Raw genomic sequence first — 18,160 nt, 5'->3', positions numbered from 1 at the left:
AATGAAGTGGCCCTTATCGATCAGTTCCGGATCGGACTGTCGGACCAATTAAAAGACGAACTTGCCCATATCGGGGTCCCGGAGGTCCTGGAAGGGATGATTAGCACGGTTACCCAACTGGACCGCCGTTTCCGGGAATGAAGGACGGAGAGACAGCATGCTTTGCCTCCTCCTGCACGGCGATCCAATCCTCTTCTCGTTTCAGTCCTTGGGCAATCCTCCACAGTGGGAGACCTCACCCCGGATGAACCAATGCAGGTCGAAGTAGTCAGGGGTCCACTCTCAGCAGTTGAGAGGTCCAGAAGGCGGACTCTCAATCTCTGCCTCTACTGTGCCAAATCCGGGCATATGTTGAGAGACTGTCCTGTCAAACCACCTACAGGTAGGACTGTCAGATCTGCTGTGTTCTTGTACATACCTGTATACCACGGTTCTTCACATCTAACTCTATGTGTTTATCTGCAGCTGAACGGAACTGGCCATGAACTCACGGCCTTAATCGATTCGGGCGCAAGCAGCTGTTTTTTTTATTCCAAACTTGCCACGCAGCTAGGAATACCCTTGCGCCCCAAGGAACACCCATCCCGACTCCACATGGTGGACGGCAGTATATTAAAAACCGGACCTGTCTCTTTGGAATCACACCCTCTTACCCTTTCCATTGGTCGCCACCACCGTGAAGAGATTGTGTGAGACATCGTACCCTCTTCTTTTATTTCCTGTTATCTTGGGCATCCCATGGCTTAGAAAGCACAACCCCCAAATAGACTGGGCCCTGGGACGTGTCACATTTCAGTCCTCTTATCCCACTGCATCTCCTCCGCTCCTGGCTCTCTGCTGGTCCTGGCCTCATCTCCTCGGGTATTACCTACTAAATACGAAGAATATGCGGATGTCTTTGAGAAAGCAGGGGGCAGACACCTTTCCTCCCCACAGACCTTATGACTGCCCCATTGATCTACTCTCCGGGGCCCCGCTGCCGTACGAACGGTTATACAACTTGTCTGAGCCCGAGACCCAGGCCCTGAGGGATTAAATTGAGGAAAGCCTGGCGAAGGGCTTCATCCGCCCGTCCACCTCCCCAGTCGGTGCAGGTATCTTTTTTGTGGGGAAGAAGGACGGGGGTCTTCGGCCCTGTGTGGACTACCGGGGCCTTAACAACATCACCAGGAAAAATAAATACCCTCTCCCTCTCATCCCTGATCTCCTGGACCGAGTGAAGGATGCCAAAGTGTTCTCCAAGATCGACCTCCGGGGGGCCTATAAACTTGCGCGGATCCGTGAGGGCGATGAATGGAAGAAGGCTTTTTGTTCCAGATTCGGCCATTATAAGTATCTGGTAATGCCCTTCGGGCTTTGCAACGCCCCAGCTACCTTCCAAAGCTTAATCAACGATGTCTTCCGCGACCTTCTGGACACATATGTGGTAGTGTATCTGGATGACATCCTTATTTTTTCCCACACACTCCAGCAGCATGAGAGACATGTGAAGGTAGTCCTCCAGCCCCTTCGGACAACCCCGACTCTATGGGAAGCTGGAGAAGAGCATCTTTGAGGTTCCTTCTATTAAATTCTTGGGATACATACTGTTCCCCGGAAAAGTGGAGATGGACCCCAAGAAGGTTCAGGCCGTCCTAGAATGGCCTATCCCACGAAACCGATGAATAGTCCAACAATTCATGGGTTTTGCGAATTTCTACCGTCGCTTCATCCAGAATTTTTCGGCCATATGCGCTCCTATTACGGTCCTAACCGGGAACAACGTTCCATTTGTATGGACCCCTGCCAGTCATAAGGCCTTTCAAACCCTCCAAAGGATCTTCACACAAGCTCCGGTACTGGCGCAGCCTGACACTGCTCTTCCCTTCTACCTGGAGACAGATGCCTCAGAGAAAGCAGTCGGGGCAGTTCTCTCCCAAAGACAAGGGGAGAAAAAACTCCTACACCCAGTGGCGTTCTACTCCCGCAAGGTAACCAAGGCCGAACAAAACTACGATGTGGGCGAGAGGGAACTACTGGCCATAAAAAATGCGCTGGAGGAGTGGCGGCATCTGCTGGAGGGAGCCAAGCACCCGGTAACTGTCTATACTGATCACCGTAACCTAGAATACCTTCGTACTGCTAAGAGGTTACGGCCCCGGAAAGCTAGGTGGGCCCTCTTCTTTTCCCGCTTCACCCTCCAGATAGCATATCGTCCTGGATCAAAGAACGGGAAGGCTGATACCCTCTCCCGTCTTCACGACACAGAGGCCGTGTTTTCACCTCCAGAAACCATCCTTCCAAGCACCTACTTTTTGGCAACACAACATTCATTACTCGAAGAGATCCGACAAGCCAGCGTGACCGTACCGTCAGAAGCAGCACACCTGCCACAAAGGCAGGGTCTACGTTACCATCAGGGAAAGATCTACGTGCCTACTTCCCATCGGGTACTGATCCTGCAACATCATCACGACCACCCAACCGCAGCTCACAGGGGAATAAGCAATACCTTAGAGTAGATGTACGGCAGATGTACGGTCCTTTGTGGGCTCATGCACTATCTGTGCCATGCACAAGAGACCCCACACCCGGCCAGTCGGCCCACTACAACCTCTACCCATGGCAACGGTGCCCTGGAGGGACCTCGCCATGGATTTTGTGGTGGACTTACCTCCTTCACAGGGCCACACTACGATCTTGTAGTAGATAGATGAACCAAGATGGCCCACTTTATTCCAACTACCGGCCTTCCAACAGCCCAACATACCTCAAAATTGTTTCTACAGCACGTGTTCCACCTACATGGACACCCCTCCTCTATTGTATCTGATCGGGGTTCGCAGTTCACCTCCTGTTTCTGGAGCCAATTTTGCTGCAGCATCCACATCACCCGCAACCTGTCCTCTGCTTATCATCCCCAGTCCAACAGCCAGACGGAGAGGACAAACCAAACCTTGGAGCAGTATCTCCAATGCTATTCGTCATACCTACAAGACGACTGGGTGGACCTTCTCCCTCTGGCAGAATATGCATACAATCAACAGCAGCATACCTCTACGGGACTCTCACCCTTTTATGCGAATTACGGATACCATCCCTTGACGCTTCCAGAACTTCCGGTGGACATTCCCGTACCTGAAGTGGCCCAGCGCCTCCGTCGTCTCCCGGGTTTGCTACGTATCCTAGTGCGGAAGCTCCGCACTACCCAGTGTTAAAGCAGCCCTAAATTAGAGCATTTGAGATACACTCTGGTGCTCCAAATCAATGTACCCCCAGGGGGTTAATATCCACTCGTGGTTGAGAGACTGGACACTGACACAGAAGCTGGTCAAAGCAATCTCTAACTTTTATTACATGGGTAAGCGGTATATACATCTTCAGAAGAGGGCAGTCCTCTCTGAGGCTTAAGCATTGTTTCATTGGTCAAAAAGGAAAAAGAGATAAGAGAGAGGAGATAGCACCCTGGCTTCTGCGCACTGGGCACTACTTTGTAATGTGAACTAATGTAAACATCTGGTTATCATCGCCATTTTGTAATGGCGTTTATCCTAACAAGAATACTGCATACGTCATATGTGACACTTCAAGGAGGTGCTTCTCTATAGGCAGTGTATACATATCATTGGCTTATGCATTCCTCCACAATCTATACACCTGTACAAAGATGAGAAAACAGACCCTTCTCACAGCACAGCCCTTTGCCCTCCCCCTCTCTTCTCCAGTCTTGTAACAAAGAGGGGGGTGGGAGGCACTTGAAGACGAAGAAGTTAACTCATTACAGTCCTAGAGATACAAAATATAGAATAAAATTCACACATCTTTAACAGTCCCCCCTTGAATTTCATTCTCTCCCTAAACCTAAACATCTGTCCCAATGCTCCGCCTCCTCTTCACCAGCTTCCACGACAAGCCATTCCTAGTGAACAGCCTCCCGTGACACTGGATTTGAGCACGGGGAAGTCAGATGATCTTTTCCTAACTGGCGTTGACATTATATCGGGGAGACTGGAGGTCATCAGTGCTCCTGATTTTCTGGATGAAAGTTTTCATACAATTTTTCCATATTCTTTTGAGTCATGATCAACAGTCACACAAGGGAAAACCAGTCTCAACACTTCCTTGAAATCAATCCAATTATGCTTTTCTTTGAGCTTCACTGTGCTTGTGGGCAACAACACTCGGAATGGACCATCAAACCAGGGTTTTAGGACTTTTCTAACGTGTCTTTTACTACCACCCAATCTCCAGACACAAGTGGGTGGGTTCCTGGTACTTTATCAAAACCTGGAAGTGAAGCAAAAGCTCGAAAATGTACTTTAGTCAAATGCTTGTACAAAACTGATCACATAATCTGTCAGACAACCATGTTGCATCTGGAGCTGCTGTGGGAAATAAAATCCTGTCCTAGGGGCTGACCCAAAAAGGACCTTATAGGGACAAAGGCCTGTCTCACGGTTAGGCGTATATCTTACTAAAAGAGGGCTACCAGCAGGCACTCTATTAAGGCTTTTTGAATCTTTAACTTAGCGTCCCGTTCAGTTCCTTTTTCCTACTCTACTGCTGCTTTGTGGATGGTACGAAGCATGTAAGGCCTGTCCTACACCCAAAACCTTCATCATCTCCTGCAGCACTTCACCTGTGAAGTGAACACCTGTGTCACTTTCAATGATCTAAGGTACCCCATAACTGCACACAACTTCGACCATAATCTTCTTTACTTCTTTGGGTACGGTTTTGGCCAACCTGAAAACAAGTCATCACATATCAATACATACTCATACATGCCCACCTTGGGTAGTTGAAGGTAGACTGCAAACGTTAAAACAGATACAAAAAGCAAGACGTGTTTCTTGGGTACCTTAACCACGTTGTTCTGGGCACAAATCATTTATCCTGACTGTTGTATGTCTGACTGTTACAGTGCTGAACCCTGGGGTGTACCATATGCTACGTACTAAATCAAACATAGCAGTTTTTGTCTGGTGCATCACTCCATGGGTTGCCTGTGGCATCGTGGAGTAGAGGGGCCTGGGAAGGCAAAGTTTCCCTTCTTATTTGTAGTCCCCCCTTTTCCATCCACCAGTCCCTTTCCTCCTTCCCCATCTGGTTCTGTAAGGTCTTAAGAACTTTCGGGAGACAGGAGGAGTTCTTTCAGGGACCTGAACTGTGGCCACTTAAGACAGGGATCTGCTTAGGTAATTTGGCAGCCATTTTTGCCACCTGATCTGCCGTGGCTTTCCCCTTTGCCTCCTCTGCATCTGTTTACAGTGGCCTTTCGTTGCTATCATCACCCCTCATGTTAGTGACAAGAGGGCTTCCATCAGAGACCTGCTTCCCCATTTTCGATGGGTTTACCTGAAGCGATCAAGGAGTCTCTGGCTTTCCATATGGGCCCATAGTCATGGGCTATCCCAAAAGCACACCTGGAATCAATGTAAATGTTGGCTGTTTTTCCATCTGCATATCTGCAAGCCATCTTCAGAGTCTTTTAGCTCCACTTCTTGAGCAGACATGTGTGGTAGTTCACGTTTAATCACCACTGCCCAATCTGTGTAGTACCTGCCATCCTGGCCATACCTCGATCCATCCACAAAGAGCACATGATCTAGATTACCTAATGGCTGATTTACCAAATCCCACTACCACTTGTGACATCATCTGCAGACAGTCAGGAGCCTCTTCCTTTGAATCTGGAAGAAAAGTTTAAAGTGTCGTGCCCTAACTCTTCCCTCCCCCTTGGTCCAGAGGCAACAGGGTGGCTGGGTCCAAAGTATTACACCTTTGGAGAGCAACATTGTCAGGCAACATAATGGAACACTGCATTCTAAAATAACAGGCAACAAAACAATTATTTGGATAGTACGTTCATGAGGATAGATGTAATATCACCTTCACTTTGTGGTTCAGAACTATCTCAGAGCTTTCATCAAGCATAGCTAGTACAACTACTACAGCTCTGATGCAGAAAGGGGTACCTCTGGCCACGGGATCAAGTCTGACACTAAATAATATGCTACGGGGTGTTATTGCTGGCCATGCAGTTGGGTGAGGACAGCTGAGTCATGGCCACTCACTTCATAACAATACAATCCAAATGTAATAATCTGATAGGCTCAGTGTGGGGGAACACAAAATTGCCAGTTCTAGGCATAAAAAGAATCTACCACCTCATCTGTGAGGCGGTAGGGAAAAAGGACAAATCAATCACAGTGGAGTGAGTATGAGGTAATGGGAACCTGAGCCAACAAGGTGTGTGTGTGTATTGGGCACGATGTGGGTGTTAGAAACTGTGGCTTCATTAACGGCATGTAGGTCATGTACCATCCAATGGTGAGTGGTTTGCTTTTCTCAGCTTCTGGGAGTACTAATACAAACATGGACCTGGGAATTTTATCACTAATGGCCAACAAACAAAGTTCCTGGTCGTTGAGGGCACCTGTAAGCTTCACAGTGCCGTCCTCCTGATATGAGATACTAGCATGTACTTTTGCAAGCAAATCTGCACCCAGGAGGCAACAAGGGGCGTTACCACTGACCAGCAAACGGGCAAGCGCATCTTTGTCAGGGGCAAATCTAGTATGGATGGTTTCTGTTGAAAAGGGAGCGTACTACTTTCCCATCCACTTCCACCCAAAGACTGGTGTCCTTGGAGAGTAAATCAGGGGAGGCCATGTTTGCTGTGCACAACTGTCTTGGCTGCTCCAGTGTCAATAAAAAACGGAACTACTTGTTTGATCACCCAGAATGAGGGATACTATTGGGCCAGACTGATTCTGCTAAAAATGTTTAAAAGTAGAGCCGATACTGGATTTCCTGTTTCCTAATCTTGATCTAAATCCTCCCCCCTCGCCTGTCTTTGTGTTTTCCTTATGACAAAAAAAATGGGTGTCTTTGGGGACGGACAGTGATCCAGGCATGGTCAACATAGAATACAATCCTCCATTGTGGTGTGGACCAGGAGTACCACACACAGCACAACACTCTCTCTTCTGGGATTTGGGTCCCACAGACTCTGCAGGCCCATCTCCCAGGACCATTATAGGGTGGCAGACTTACTTTTCCTTCACTTCAATGAGGCGTTTGACATCAGGGCCGAAGCAATTCCAAAGGAACACTACCTATGGTTGGCACCACTGAACCACCCAATGCTGCTTGATGTTACTCTGCATTTTGGCTTACAGAAGTATCCAACTTTTCCTATTGCGGAATTAATATACTGGAAAACAGGACTTCTCATCTTCCATGGGAGTGTCTTATAACTAGGGGATGAGCACAAGGGCTGTCGTTGTCTGTAACGTCCACTCCTATCCTCCTCCCTCCGCTCTGAGTCATCTAAGTCCACCCCTTTCAGTCAGACGCTGTGGTCCTCCCTTTGTCTGTCAGTAGTATGCCAGCTGTCCATAAGAACAGAGCTCTGATGTAAAGCACAACACTTAACATGTAACACGTAACTTCAAACATTGAAACAAACAGATCTGACAATACAGACATGAACACACAAAGGGCCCATAAGAAACTTTTCATTGACTTCAATTTTAAAAAAAAATGTACAGCTCAATCAACACTGTTGGCACCAATAAAAAAACTAAAATCTTCCAAGAAAAATAAAATAAAATTCTCAATGTGCATATTATTTAAAAACAAATATTGTACTCCATACGCATTCACATTTTCATGTAGTCATTTTCACAAACAGCTCATAACCACGCCCTTATACAAAAATATGAATTGCATTCACAGCTCTGCTAAAAACATCCATCAGTCTTCATACATATTCGCCTCAACTACAACTCAAAGCCACACCCATTCACATTCCACTGAATCATTTATGTTTTCCAACCCAGCCACATAGCTTTCTTTGTTTCATCCCAAAACTTGCAGCACAGACAAACACAGCTTTCCTGGAAACAGATAGCCACACCACACCCAGAATTGCTGATGGTCTGTCGCTATTGTGCTGTGTTTTCCAATGTCTTCTGGTCTTCACTCTGTGATTAATCAAATCTTTTTTTTTTTTATATATAAATTTTTTATTGAGAGTTAAGGAATATACATATAAAGTACATGCTATAAAAATAACACATCTTGTAAAAATTACACATTGGATGACAGGTGATCAATAGAAGGAATACATTGTATTTACTTGGATACGAAGGTATGATAGACTTCACATTGGGGAAGACTCACATTCCCTGTGAACCAACAGCTAAGTATGAGTTGGCTTGGCTCACCATTTTGAGCGAACATGGTGTATTAGTGATGCAGATAAAATAAGGTATTAATTAAACTTCCTAAAGTTGGACCATGCTTTCCAGGTAGACCTAAAGGGGGTAAACCTCCGGTTCTCCCAAGCCGAGATCTCTTCAAACCTGTATATTTGATCTAATTTCTCCGTCCAATGAGATATGGAAGGTATATCTGATGATAGCCAAAATTTCGGAATAAGGAGGCGAGCTGCACTAAGCATGCAGTGAAAAAGGCGGGAGGGGGTCCCACTACAGCGGGAAGGATAGGATCCCAGTAATGTCAGTTGGGGTGACACTGAAATCTCCAATTTACAAATTTTGTTAGCTATACTAAAAATCTCAATCCACCACTTCTGTATAACTGGGCATGACCACCAAATATGGTGAAATGAGCCCCTTTGCACTCCGCACCTCCAGCATTTGTCCGACCCATTCAGGCTATATAGACAGGTGATGTCTGGGGTCCTATACCAACGGGTCAAGACTTTATAGCCATTTTCCTGGGTTCGGACACATCTGGATGATTTGTGGGGTAGTAATAGTAGCTGTGAGACCTCGTCTTGGGAAAATGTCACTTCCAAATCTTTCTCCCAATGGCCTATAAAGGCAGGTTTGACCATATTTAATGGCGTGATTAGTTTTTTGTATAGTCTGGAGATCAGTTTGGTGTGTCTTGAATGGTCTACCAATAAACTTTCAAACCACGTTAGTGGACGTAATAAAGCTTCCATAGGAATGTTTTTAATAACAAAAGAGCGGAGAGTGATTAATCAAATCTTATAAGAAAACAATATACATGTTATAATCATACAGTCATTTTGTTAAAAGCTGGATTCCCACATTACACTGGTTGGGAAAGAAGAAAGAAAATTATTGAACAAATCTTCATCTTGTATAATATATTACACATCACTTACTCTGCATGATTCCCTCATTCCCTCCCCCCTTTTTTCTTATCTCAGGAATGTTTCTGTGTGAAGGCAGGCAGAAGTGAGTCTCTGTAGCTCAGACTGGATACAATACTTCCATTAACTGACCATCTTTTACTGCTGTAATCTCCAATGCTAGTGCTAGGATCTTCCCTATTTAAACACACACATATCATTAGGGTAACAAAACTTAACCAGTTCATTTCTAAACATTTAACACAAGCGCCTTTCTGATTGCAGACACTGGGGCACTTTCTTTCTTGCTAGTGCCCTCAATTAACATCCTGACACTGCTCTGTGTTCTCACTCATTAGAACCCCCCCCCCCCTCAACATCACAGGAGTTCTGATGCCCACAGTCTGTAAGCTCTAACTTCACAGATACTTACAGATTTTCATCCCTGTTGCCAGCCGGGCGACCTGCTGTCTGGGGCCACACTTTCTCTAACATTCTTTTTCACATTTTAGCTTTCAATTCTCCATTAATATCACATCCTATAATCTCCCTCTTCCCTCGCTGCTAGCTAGGGGCTGTATTTTCTCCTTCTTCATAATACTGGGACTGACCCATTTAAACAGCAGTATTTCAGACTGACACACTCAAAACAGAGGAGTAAAGAGGCACCTTTAACCCTTTCCTCCACAGACAAAGGATTCACCCTCCCCTCTGGTTGGCTCAAATCTGACTATCACGTCTGACTAGTCAGCTGGGACTCCCCGCACGTCTTCCCCTGCTCCAGGGGTCAGGCAGGCTCCGCACGCATCTTCCTGGGGGTCAGGTCAGGTGGAGAATGTCTCTGCAGTCTTCCCTTCTAAGGGTCATGAGCCTCCACCGTCTTCCTGGCCAGGTCAGCCGGAGTTTACTTTGTCCCACACCTCGGCGCTACAGTGCCCCCTTCCAAACCAGGAGGTTACTGTACCCTCCCTTTGTCTGTGGTCTTACTGTCCATGCTCAATTCACTCCTCGGACCATACTGACACACATAAACAGATATACACACCAGAGTGATCTATCAATTCAGATTATGGTTCTATGGACCCCAGGCTTTCAGCATATTAGCCGACTACTTTACTTACATGGGTACCACCTCACAGCAGACTAGGCCAACATGAAGTGACAAACTAAATGTCAGAAAGGCGGGTAAGAGTATTCTTACTGTTCTATTAAAGCCGGCCATCTCCTCTCTGCCGTTCGTCAAGTCCTGGGGCCTCTTGTGTGTCGGCTGCTGATGGTCCCTTCACCTTGGGTTCCCTTCGTGGTCGCCATTTGTTAAAGCAGCCCTAAATTAGAGCATTTGAGATACACTCTGGTGCTCCAAATCAATGTACCCCCAGGGGATTAATATCCACGCGTGGTTGAGAGACTGGACACTGACACAGAAGCTGTTCAAAGCAATCTCTAACTTTTATTACATGGGTAAGCGGTATATACATCTTCAGAAGAGGGCAGTCCTCTCTGAAGCTTAAGCATTGTTTCATTGGTCAAAAAGGAAAAAGAGATAAGAGAGAGGAGATATCACCCTGGCTTCTGCGCACTGGGCACTACTTTGGAATGTGAACTAATGTAGACATCTGGTTATCGTCGCCATTTTGTAATGGCGTTTTAACAAGAATACTGCATACGTCATATGTGACACTTCAAGGAGGTGCTTCTCTATAGGCAGTGTATACATATCATCAAGACATATCATTGGCTTATGCATTCCTCCACAATCTATACACCTGTACAAAGATGGGAAAACAGACCCTTCTCACAGCACAGCCCTTTGCCCCCCCCCTTCTCCAGTCTTGTAACAAAGAGGGGGGTGGGAGGCACTTGAAGAAGAAGAAGTTAACTCATTACAGTCCTAGAGATACAAAATATAGAATAAAATTCACACATCTTTAACACCAGCAACAGCAAAAGACTCAGGCCGATCGGAGACGTACAGAGAACCCCAAGTACAGAAGTCCAAGTACAGAAGTGGGGATAGGGTATGGTTATCTTCTCAGCACCTTAAACTGACCTGCCTGTCCAAGAAATTGGGCCCTCTCTATTTGGGACCATTCACCATCGCCTCAATGGTCAACAACGTAGCGGCGAGACTAAACCTGCCCACTTCATTTAACATCCTTCCGGTGTTTCATGTATCACTGAAACCCTACCATGCCAACACCCCTGTGGGCAGAGTGCCGGTGCCACCCGCTCCCATTCAGGTGGATAACAATGATGAATATGAAGTCCAGGGGATCTTGGACTCCCGCAGACGCTGTGGAGTCTTGGAATACCTTGTCCACTGGAAGGGATATGGGTCAGAGAAGCGTTCCTGGGAAGGAGCACGTAACCTTTATGCAGACGCCAAGGAATTTTTGTGAAAATTATATCGATTAATTCCATCTAAACAATTTTTATCCCTTTTACAAAAAACCTTGTATGGAGAATGATAAAAAATATGGATTCCTCTATATGATATTTATATTAAACCCCTGGAGGAATGGAAACTAGCAAAATGGCACTGTAAGGGACTCTGTATTTTGGTTCCCTTGTGAGCAGACACGGTGGGGCGTCCGCATGGGCGCCGGAGGGGAGGGCCGCGGGGATCTCTGTGGCAGAATTGCCAGGCTGATGGCAATACGTTGCGGCCGGTCCTGCCTCCGGTGTCTCCTGCGGTTTCCGTTGCGGTGTCCATGCTGGCACAATCCTGTGCCCGTGCCGAGTCTGTTAGGCATCCGCATGCACGCCCGAGGGGTTATTGGCAAAGGAATGCGCGGCATAGTGTGCGTGCATCTTATGCGCTACATCGGCCACTGGCAGGTAAAGCATCTTTGCACAATTTCAAAGTTGATTAGGGATTTGCTGCACAGGTGCTAATGAGTAGGATCATCGCATGACCTATGAGGTTCTGACAAGCAGCACTCTGTGATTGGCCAGCAGGTGGTTAAAAGGTGATCTCCCTGGCTGACCAGTGCTCACTGTTGTCTCTACAACCTGGGAGTATGCTGGTTCAGATTCACTATGTTTGTTCCATGCATGAACTCTGAGTGTCTCCATTTAGTGAATGCCTCTGGAAACCTCGTCTCTGCTCTCTACAGTTGCACCGTGTGTAGCCTCGGATCGGACCTTGGATACTTCAGTCTCATCCTTAGGTATTTGGTTTCACGGACTATTCTGTATGAACTTTAGCCTGGTCTGGCTTTTCTCTGACGTTTTCCCACAGAGGTTATTATTTGGACTACGTTATTTCTGTATGATTTCTGGCTTGGACTTTACTGCAGTGTTTTCAATAAATCCACGTTTGTTCAGATCTTTGCCTGGTTGCTTGGGGTTCTGCAGCATTACAGAACAGTGAGCCCCAACTTCCAGTTTTTATGGATCGTATCCAACAGCAGCTAGTGGAATTGACCGGATCAGCGAACCTCTTGGTCCAACACAGGATAAACATCTCTGCTGTGAATATTAATAAGATCCATGCACAACTGGCAAAAGACAGGGACGAGCTTAAAATCCTCCTCCAGGGAGGCCAGGGGTTGCCCGACCCGACTTCTGCAGAACGCCCAGTGGAACCCTTACCTGAGGTTTTTTCAGGTAATAGGCAGGCGTTTCTCAACTTCCGTGACTCCTGCCACTTATACTTTGAACTGCGCCCTGTATCATTGGGTAATACAAAACAAAGGATCAGCATAGTGATGTCTCTATTGAGGAAGGACCCGCAACGCTGGGCCTTTAACCTGCAGACAGGGGATCCCACATTTGACTCAGTAGAGGCCTTCTTTCATGCTATGGGGGTTTTGTATGACGACCCAGATCACACTCGAACTGCTGAGACTCAACTGGAACACCTCCAACAAGGACGACGCACAGAGGAAGAATTTGCTGCAGAGTTTCGTCGCTGGACCACCTTTACCAACTGGGGGGATGCTGCGCTTCGCCACCGGTTCCGGTTGGGACTCTCTGACCCTGTCAGAGATCTACTATTATCTCTACCATCTCCATCATCTCTAGATGTGGCAATCCAACAAGCAATCGACACTGATCGTCGCATTCGAGCACGTCGTCTGGAGTGGGCTTCTCATTCAGTTTCTTCCACCCCATCTCCACGACTCAGTAAACCGGCTGAGGAACCCATGGAACTAGGGTCTTTGCATCTTACCCCTACGGAGAGGGCTCGTTGCCAGAATGAGGGTCTTTGCTTATATTGCGGGGGAGTTGGGCACCGACTAAAGAAATGTCCTTTACTATTGTCGGGAAACGACAAAGCCTAGTGGAGATTGAGGAGAATCCACTAGGTACTCTGCTGCCTCCTCTTAAAAGAAGTCGTCTTCTCATACCTATTACTATTGAGTGTCAAGGGAATAACCATCCGATCTCCGCCTTGCTTGACTCGGGAGCTGCCGGTAACTTCATTGACTCTTCCCTGTTCCACGACTACAGATCCCAGTCTTCAAACTGGGAGAAGCCATTTCCGTCACCGCTGTGGATGGGTCTCCCCTTTAAGAAGGCCGGTCGTTGTGGATGACACCTGGGTTGCAGGTAAAGGTAGGGGCTGGTCACCGGGAAGTCTTAAACCTTTTAACCCTGGACATGCCATCCACTCCTGTGATTTTGGGCCTTCCCTGGTTGAGACTTCATAATCCAGTTGTGGACTGGCGTTCCGGACAAATTTGCAAGTGGAGTTCTGACTGCTTCACCAGGTGCATTGAAATTCAGGCCCAGCGAGAATATATAAAGGAGAATCTTGATAAGGGTTTCATCCAACCGTCCACTTCTCCCGCAGGGGCAGGATTCTCTTTCGTGGAGAAGAAAGACGGCGGATTGAGACCCTGCATTGATTTTTGCTCCCTCAATCAAATTACGGTGAAGAATCGGTACCCCCTTCCACTTATTGAAGATTTGCTTGCTCAGGTGCCAGGGGCCCAGATTTTTACCAAACTTGATTTGAGGGGTGCATACAACTTAGTACGTATTCGTAAGGGTGACGAATGGAAGACCGCATTTAATACTACAGACGGGCATTATGAGTATCTTGTGATGCCTTTCGGTCTCTGTAATGCTCCAGCAGTCTTCCAGGAGTTTATTAATGATGTCCTCCAGGATTTCTTGGGTAGATTCGTGGTTGTCTATTTAGATGACATACTAATCTACTCATCAGACTTGCAGACTCACCGGGATCATGTTTGTCAGGTTTTCCAGAGGCTGAGAGAGAATCACTTGTACGCCAAGCTCGAGAAATGCTTGTTTGAAGTGAAAGAATTGCCTTTTCTAGGGTATATAGTCTCTGAACGAGGATTGGCGATGGACCCCTCCAAACTCCCAGCTGTCCTGGACTGGCCTCAGCCTAGAGATCTGAAGGGATTACAGCGTTTCCTAGGTTTCGCCAATTTCTATTGCAAATTTATTAAGCACTTTTCTGCGGTAGTGCTGCCTCTCACTAACCTCACTAAGAAGGGGATGAACCCTTCTGAGTGGACGAAAGAGGCTGGCGAAGCCTTTGAGACGCTAAAGCAAGCCTTTTGCTCAGCTCCAATCCTCACTCATCCAGACACTTCTCAACCTTTTTTCCTCGAGGTTGAGGCCTCTGAGGTCGGAGTGGGGGCGGTTCTGTCTCAGTACTCTGGAGATCCTGAGAGGCTTCATTCTTGTGCCTTTTTCTCTCAGAAGCTCTCTCCAGCCGAGCGTAACTATGATATCGATAATACAGAGCTTTTGGGGGTTAAGTTGGCTTTTCATGAGTGGAGACATTGGCTAGAGGGTGCGGAACATCCCATTACGGTTTACACCGACCACAAGAACCTTGAGTATATCAAAGGGGCTAAGAGACTAAATTCTCGCCAAGCCCGCTGGGCATTGTTTTTTACCCGCTTTAATTTCCGCTTAACCTATAAACCAGAAACCAAGAATGTCAAAGCGGATGCTCTTTCCCGTTGTTTCCCTGAAGCCCCTTCTGGACATGACACTGAGCCAGAACCCATTATCCCTGCGAGGTGTTTTGTAGCCGTCTTGGACACCTCAGGGATAATGGAGGATCTGTCTTCACTGCTCTTACCTTTACAGGTGGAGAGCCCTCCTAACAAACCGAAAGGTCGGCTGTTTGTGCCTTTAAATTTCAGACTCAGGGTTTTGCAACAATTGCAAAATTGTGTCGGCCGGGCACCCGGGGATAAAGAAAACAATATCCCTTTGTAAACGTCATGTCTGGTGGCCCAAGATGCTTTCTGATGTCAAAGCCTATGTCCAAGCATGTAGTGTCTGTGCTCGCTGTAAATCATCTCGGTCCGCCCCTTCTGGTACATTGCTTACTCTGTCCATTCCTTCGGCCCCGTGGACCCACGTGTCTATGGATTTCATAACGGATCTGCCTAGGTCTTCCGGCTGTACTGGTAATTTGGGTAGTGGTGGATCGTTTTAGTAAAATGGCTCATTTTATTCCACTTCCTGGATTGCCGTCGGCTGGAGAGCTGGCAGATCTGTTTGTGAAACATGTCTTCCGATTACACGGGGCACCGGAGGATATTGTTTCAGATAGGGGAGTTCAGTTTATTTCCCGTTTCTGGCGTTCCTTCTGCTCCCGTCTAGGGATTAGGCTGTCATTTTCATCTGGTTTTCACCCAGAGACTAACGGGCAGACAGAAAGAATGAACCAGACCCTGGAACAGTATCTCCGGTGTTTCGTGTCAGACTGCCAGGAGGAATGGGCAGCTCACCTCCCCTTTGCAGAGGTGGCTTATAACAACTCCGAACATGCCTCTACCAAGATGTCTCCGTTCAGGTGCGTGGGGGCAGGGATCCAAGACTCTCCTCTCTGGCAGGGGCCTCCACTGACTGTCCAGTGGTGAATCAATGGTTCCAGGATAGACAGCCCATTTGGTTGTTGACGCAGCGGAATCTTCGTAAGGCGGTGGCACAACAGAAATAATTCGCTGACCGCCATCGCACTACGGAGCAAGAGTTTAAGGTAGGAGATCCAGTGTGGGTCTCCACCCGGAACATCCCGTTGCATCAACAGTCTGCCAAACTGGGGCCTAGATTCATTGGTCCCTACCCGGTTATACAAAAAATTAACTGGGTGACTTACAAAGTTTCTCTTCCTCCGTCGATTCGAGGAGTGAACTCCTTTCATGTTTCACTGCTCAAATCGGCAGCCGAGTCAGCTCCTTTCATTCGAACTCCGTCTCCGGTGGAGGTTCAAGGGGAGCCGGAATTTGAGGTCAATAAGATTTTGGATTCCCACTTTGTCCAGAGATCTCGCCAGTATTTAGTAGACTGGAAGGTATTTGGTCCAGAAGAGAGATGTTGGGTACCTGCCCACCAGTTTCATGCGGAGGAATTGGTAGCTACTTTCCACCATGAGAATCCGGGTAAGCCCCGTTTGGAGTCTTCTGAGCCACCTCCTCGAGGGGGGGGGGGGTAATGTAAGGGACTCTGCGGTTTTGGTTCCCTTGCGGGCAGATACGGTGGGGCGTCCGCATGGGCGCCGGAGGGGAGGGCCGCGGGGATCTCTGAGGCAGAATTGCCAGGCTGATGGCAATACGTCGCGGCCGGTCCTGCCTCCGGTGTCTCCTGCGGGTTCCGTTCCGGCGTCCATGCTGGCACAATCCCGTGCCCATGCCAAGTCTGTTGGGCATCCGTGTGCACGCCCGAGGGGTTATTCTCAAAGGAATGCGCGGCCGAGTGTGCGTGCATCTTATGCGCTACGTCGGCCACTGGCAGGTAAAGCATCTGTGCACAAATTTAAAGTTGATTAGGGATTTGCTGCACAGGTGCTAATGAGTAGGATCATTGCATGACCTATGAGGTTCTGACAAGCAGCACTCTGTGATTGGCCAGCAGGTGTTTAAAAGGTGATCTCCCTGGCTGACCAGTGCTCACTGTTGTCTCTACAACCTGGGAGTATGCTGGTTCAGATTCACTAAGTTTGTTCCATGCATGAACTCTGAGTGTCTCCATTTAGTGAATGTCTCTGGAAACCTCGTCTCTGCTCTACAGTTGCACCGTGTGTGGCCTCGGATCGGACCTTGGATACTTCAGTCTCCTCCTTAGGTATTTGGTTTCACGGACTATTCTGTATGAACTTTAGCCTGGTCTGGCTTTTCTCTGACGTTTTCCCACAGAGGTTATTATTTGGACTACGTTATTTCTGTATGATTTCTGGCTTGGACTTAACTGCTGTGTTTTCAATAAATCCACGTTTGTTCAGATCTTTGCCTGGTTGCTTGGGGTTCTGCAGCATTACAGCCACCTTCCAAAATATTTTTTTACTGCAAAATACTGTTAGAAAGGCTCTAACAAAATATGACTGATCTACCCGACATACAGATGTAGCCAATGTTATCTTGACTGGCTTAACTCGTTAATGGAACAAAATGATATTACAGTGATCTTGTTACAGTGACCCTCCTGGCATGCCTGGAGCCAGGATAATGTTGGCTACATCAGAAAACATCTTTTTTTTTTTTTTGCAATAGAGCTCAAAATGAATGTTGTCTGATCGGTGCTAATGCCCATCTTGTAGATTTGTACTTTTATGTGAAATTGGTCCTACTCACCAGTCTGGTTGGAGATTTCGCCTTCTGCACAGGGGGAACAGTAGTAGCAGCATTTCTGTTTTCCTTCCAGTAGGACTTTCCAGTATCCATGGAGGCAACTCTCACCACAGATCGAGCGCGGTGTCTGGAAAAGTCATATACACATGTACATATACATAATTAATGCTTGCCTTTTGAGACATAAAGGTGCTCTCTCTTTTATAATATATAAACTCCAGATATTGGGACCTGTAGAGGAATCCATACTCATCCAGTCCCTGTTACTCAATTATGGCCCTCTGACATCCAAGCTATCTGCACTGCACTTCTGGTACCAGCCAATGACTGCTCTCAACAGTGATGTGTCCCAATGTGGCACATCACTGCTGGGTGATGTACTGCTTGGAGATATGTCACCTTTGAGGCCACTCAGTGGCAGCAGAGGAGAAAGTGACCCTGTCCATGTAGGAAGTTGACATATGGAGACCAGAAGTCCAATGAA

At 47.2% G+C, this 18,160-nt stretch overlaps 1 protein-coding gene across 1 annotated transcript in view; it reads right to left on the bottom strand.

Annotated features, from left to right (window-relative positions):
* Positions 1 to 18,160, bottom strand: part of LOC122935162 (vomeronasal type-2 receptor 1-like) — a 142,145-nt gene that overhangs the window by 9,379 nt on the left and 114,606 nt on the right. Inside the window, exon 7 of the mRNA XM_044290927.1 lies at positions 17,680 to 17,803. Coding sequence (XP_044146862.1) covers positions 17,680 to 17,803 — 124 coding nt within the window. The remainder of the gene's footprint in view (positions 1 to 17,679; positions 17,804 to 18,160) is intronic.

Source organism: Bufo gargarizans, chromosome 4, assembly GCF_014858855.1.
Source record: "Bufo gargarizans isolate SCDJY-AF-19 chromosome 4, ASM1485885v1, whole genome shotgun sequence".
Taxonomy (NCBI): Eukaryota; Metazoa; Chordata; class Amphibia; order Anura; family Bufonidae; genus Bufo; species Bufo gargarizans.
The sequence above is the reverse complement of the archived record's forward strand: the minus strand, read 5'-3'. Positions and strand labels throughout refer to the sequence as shown.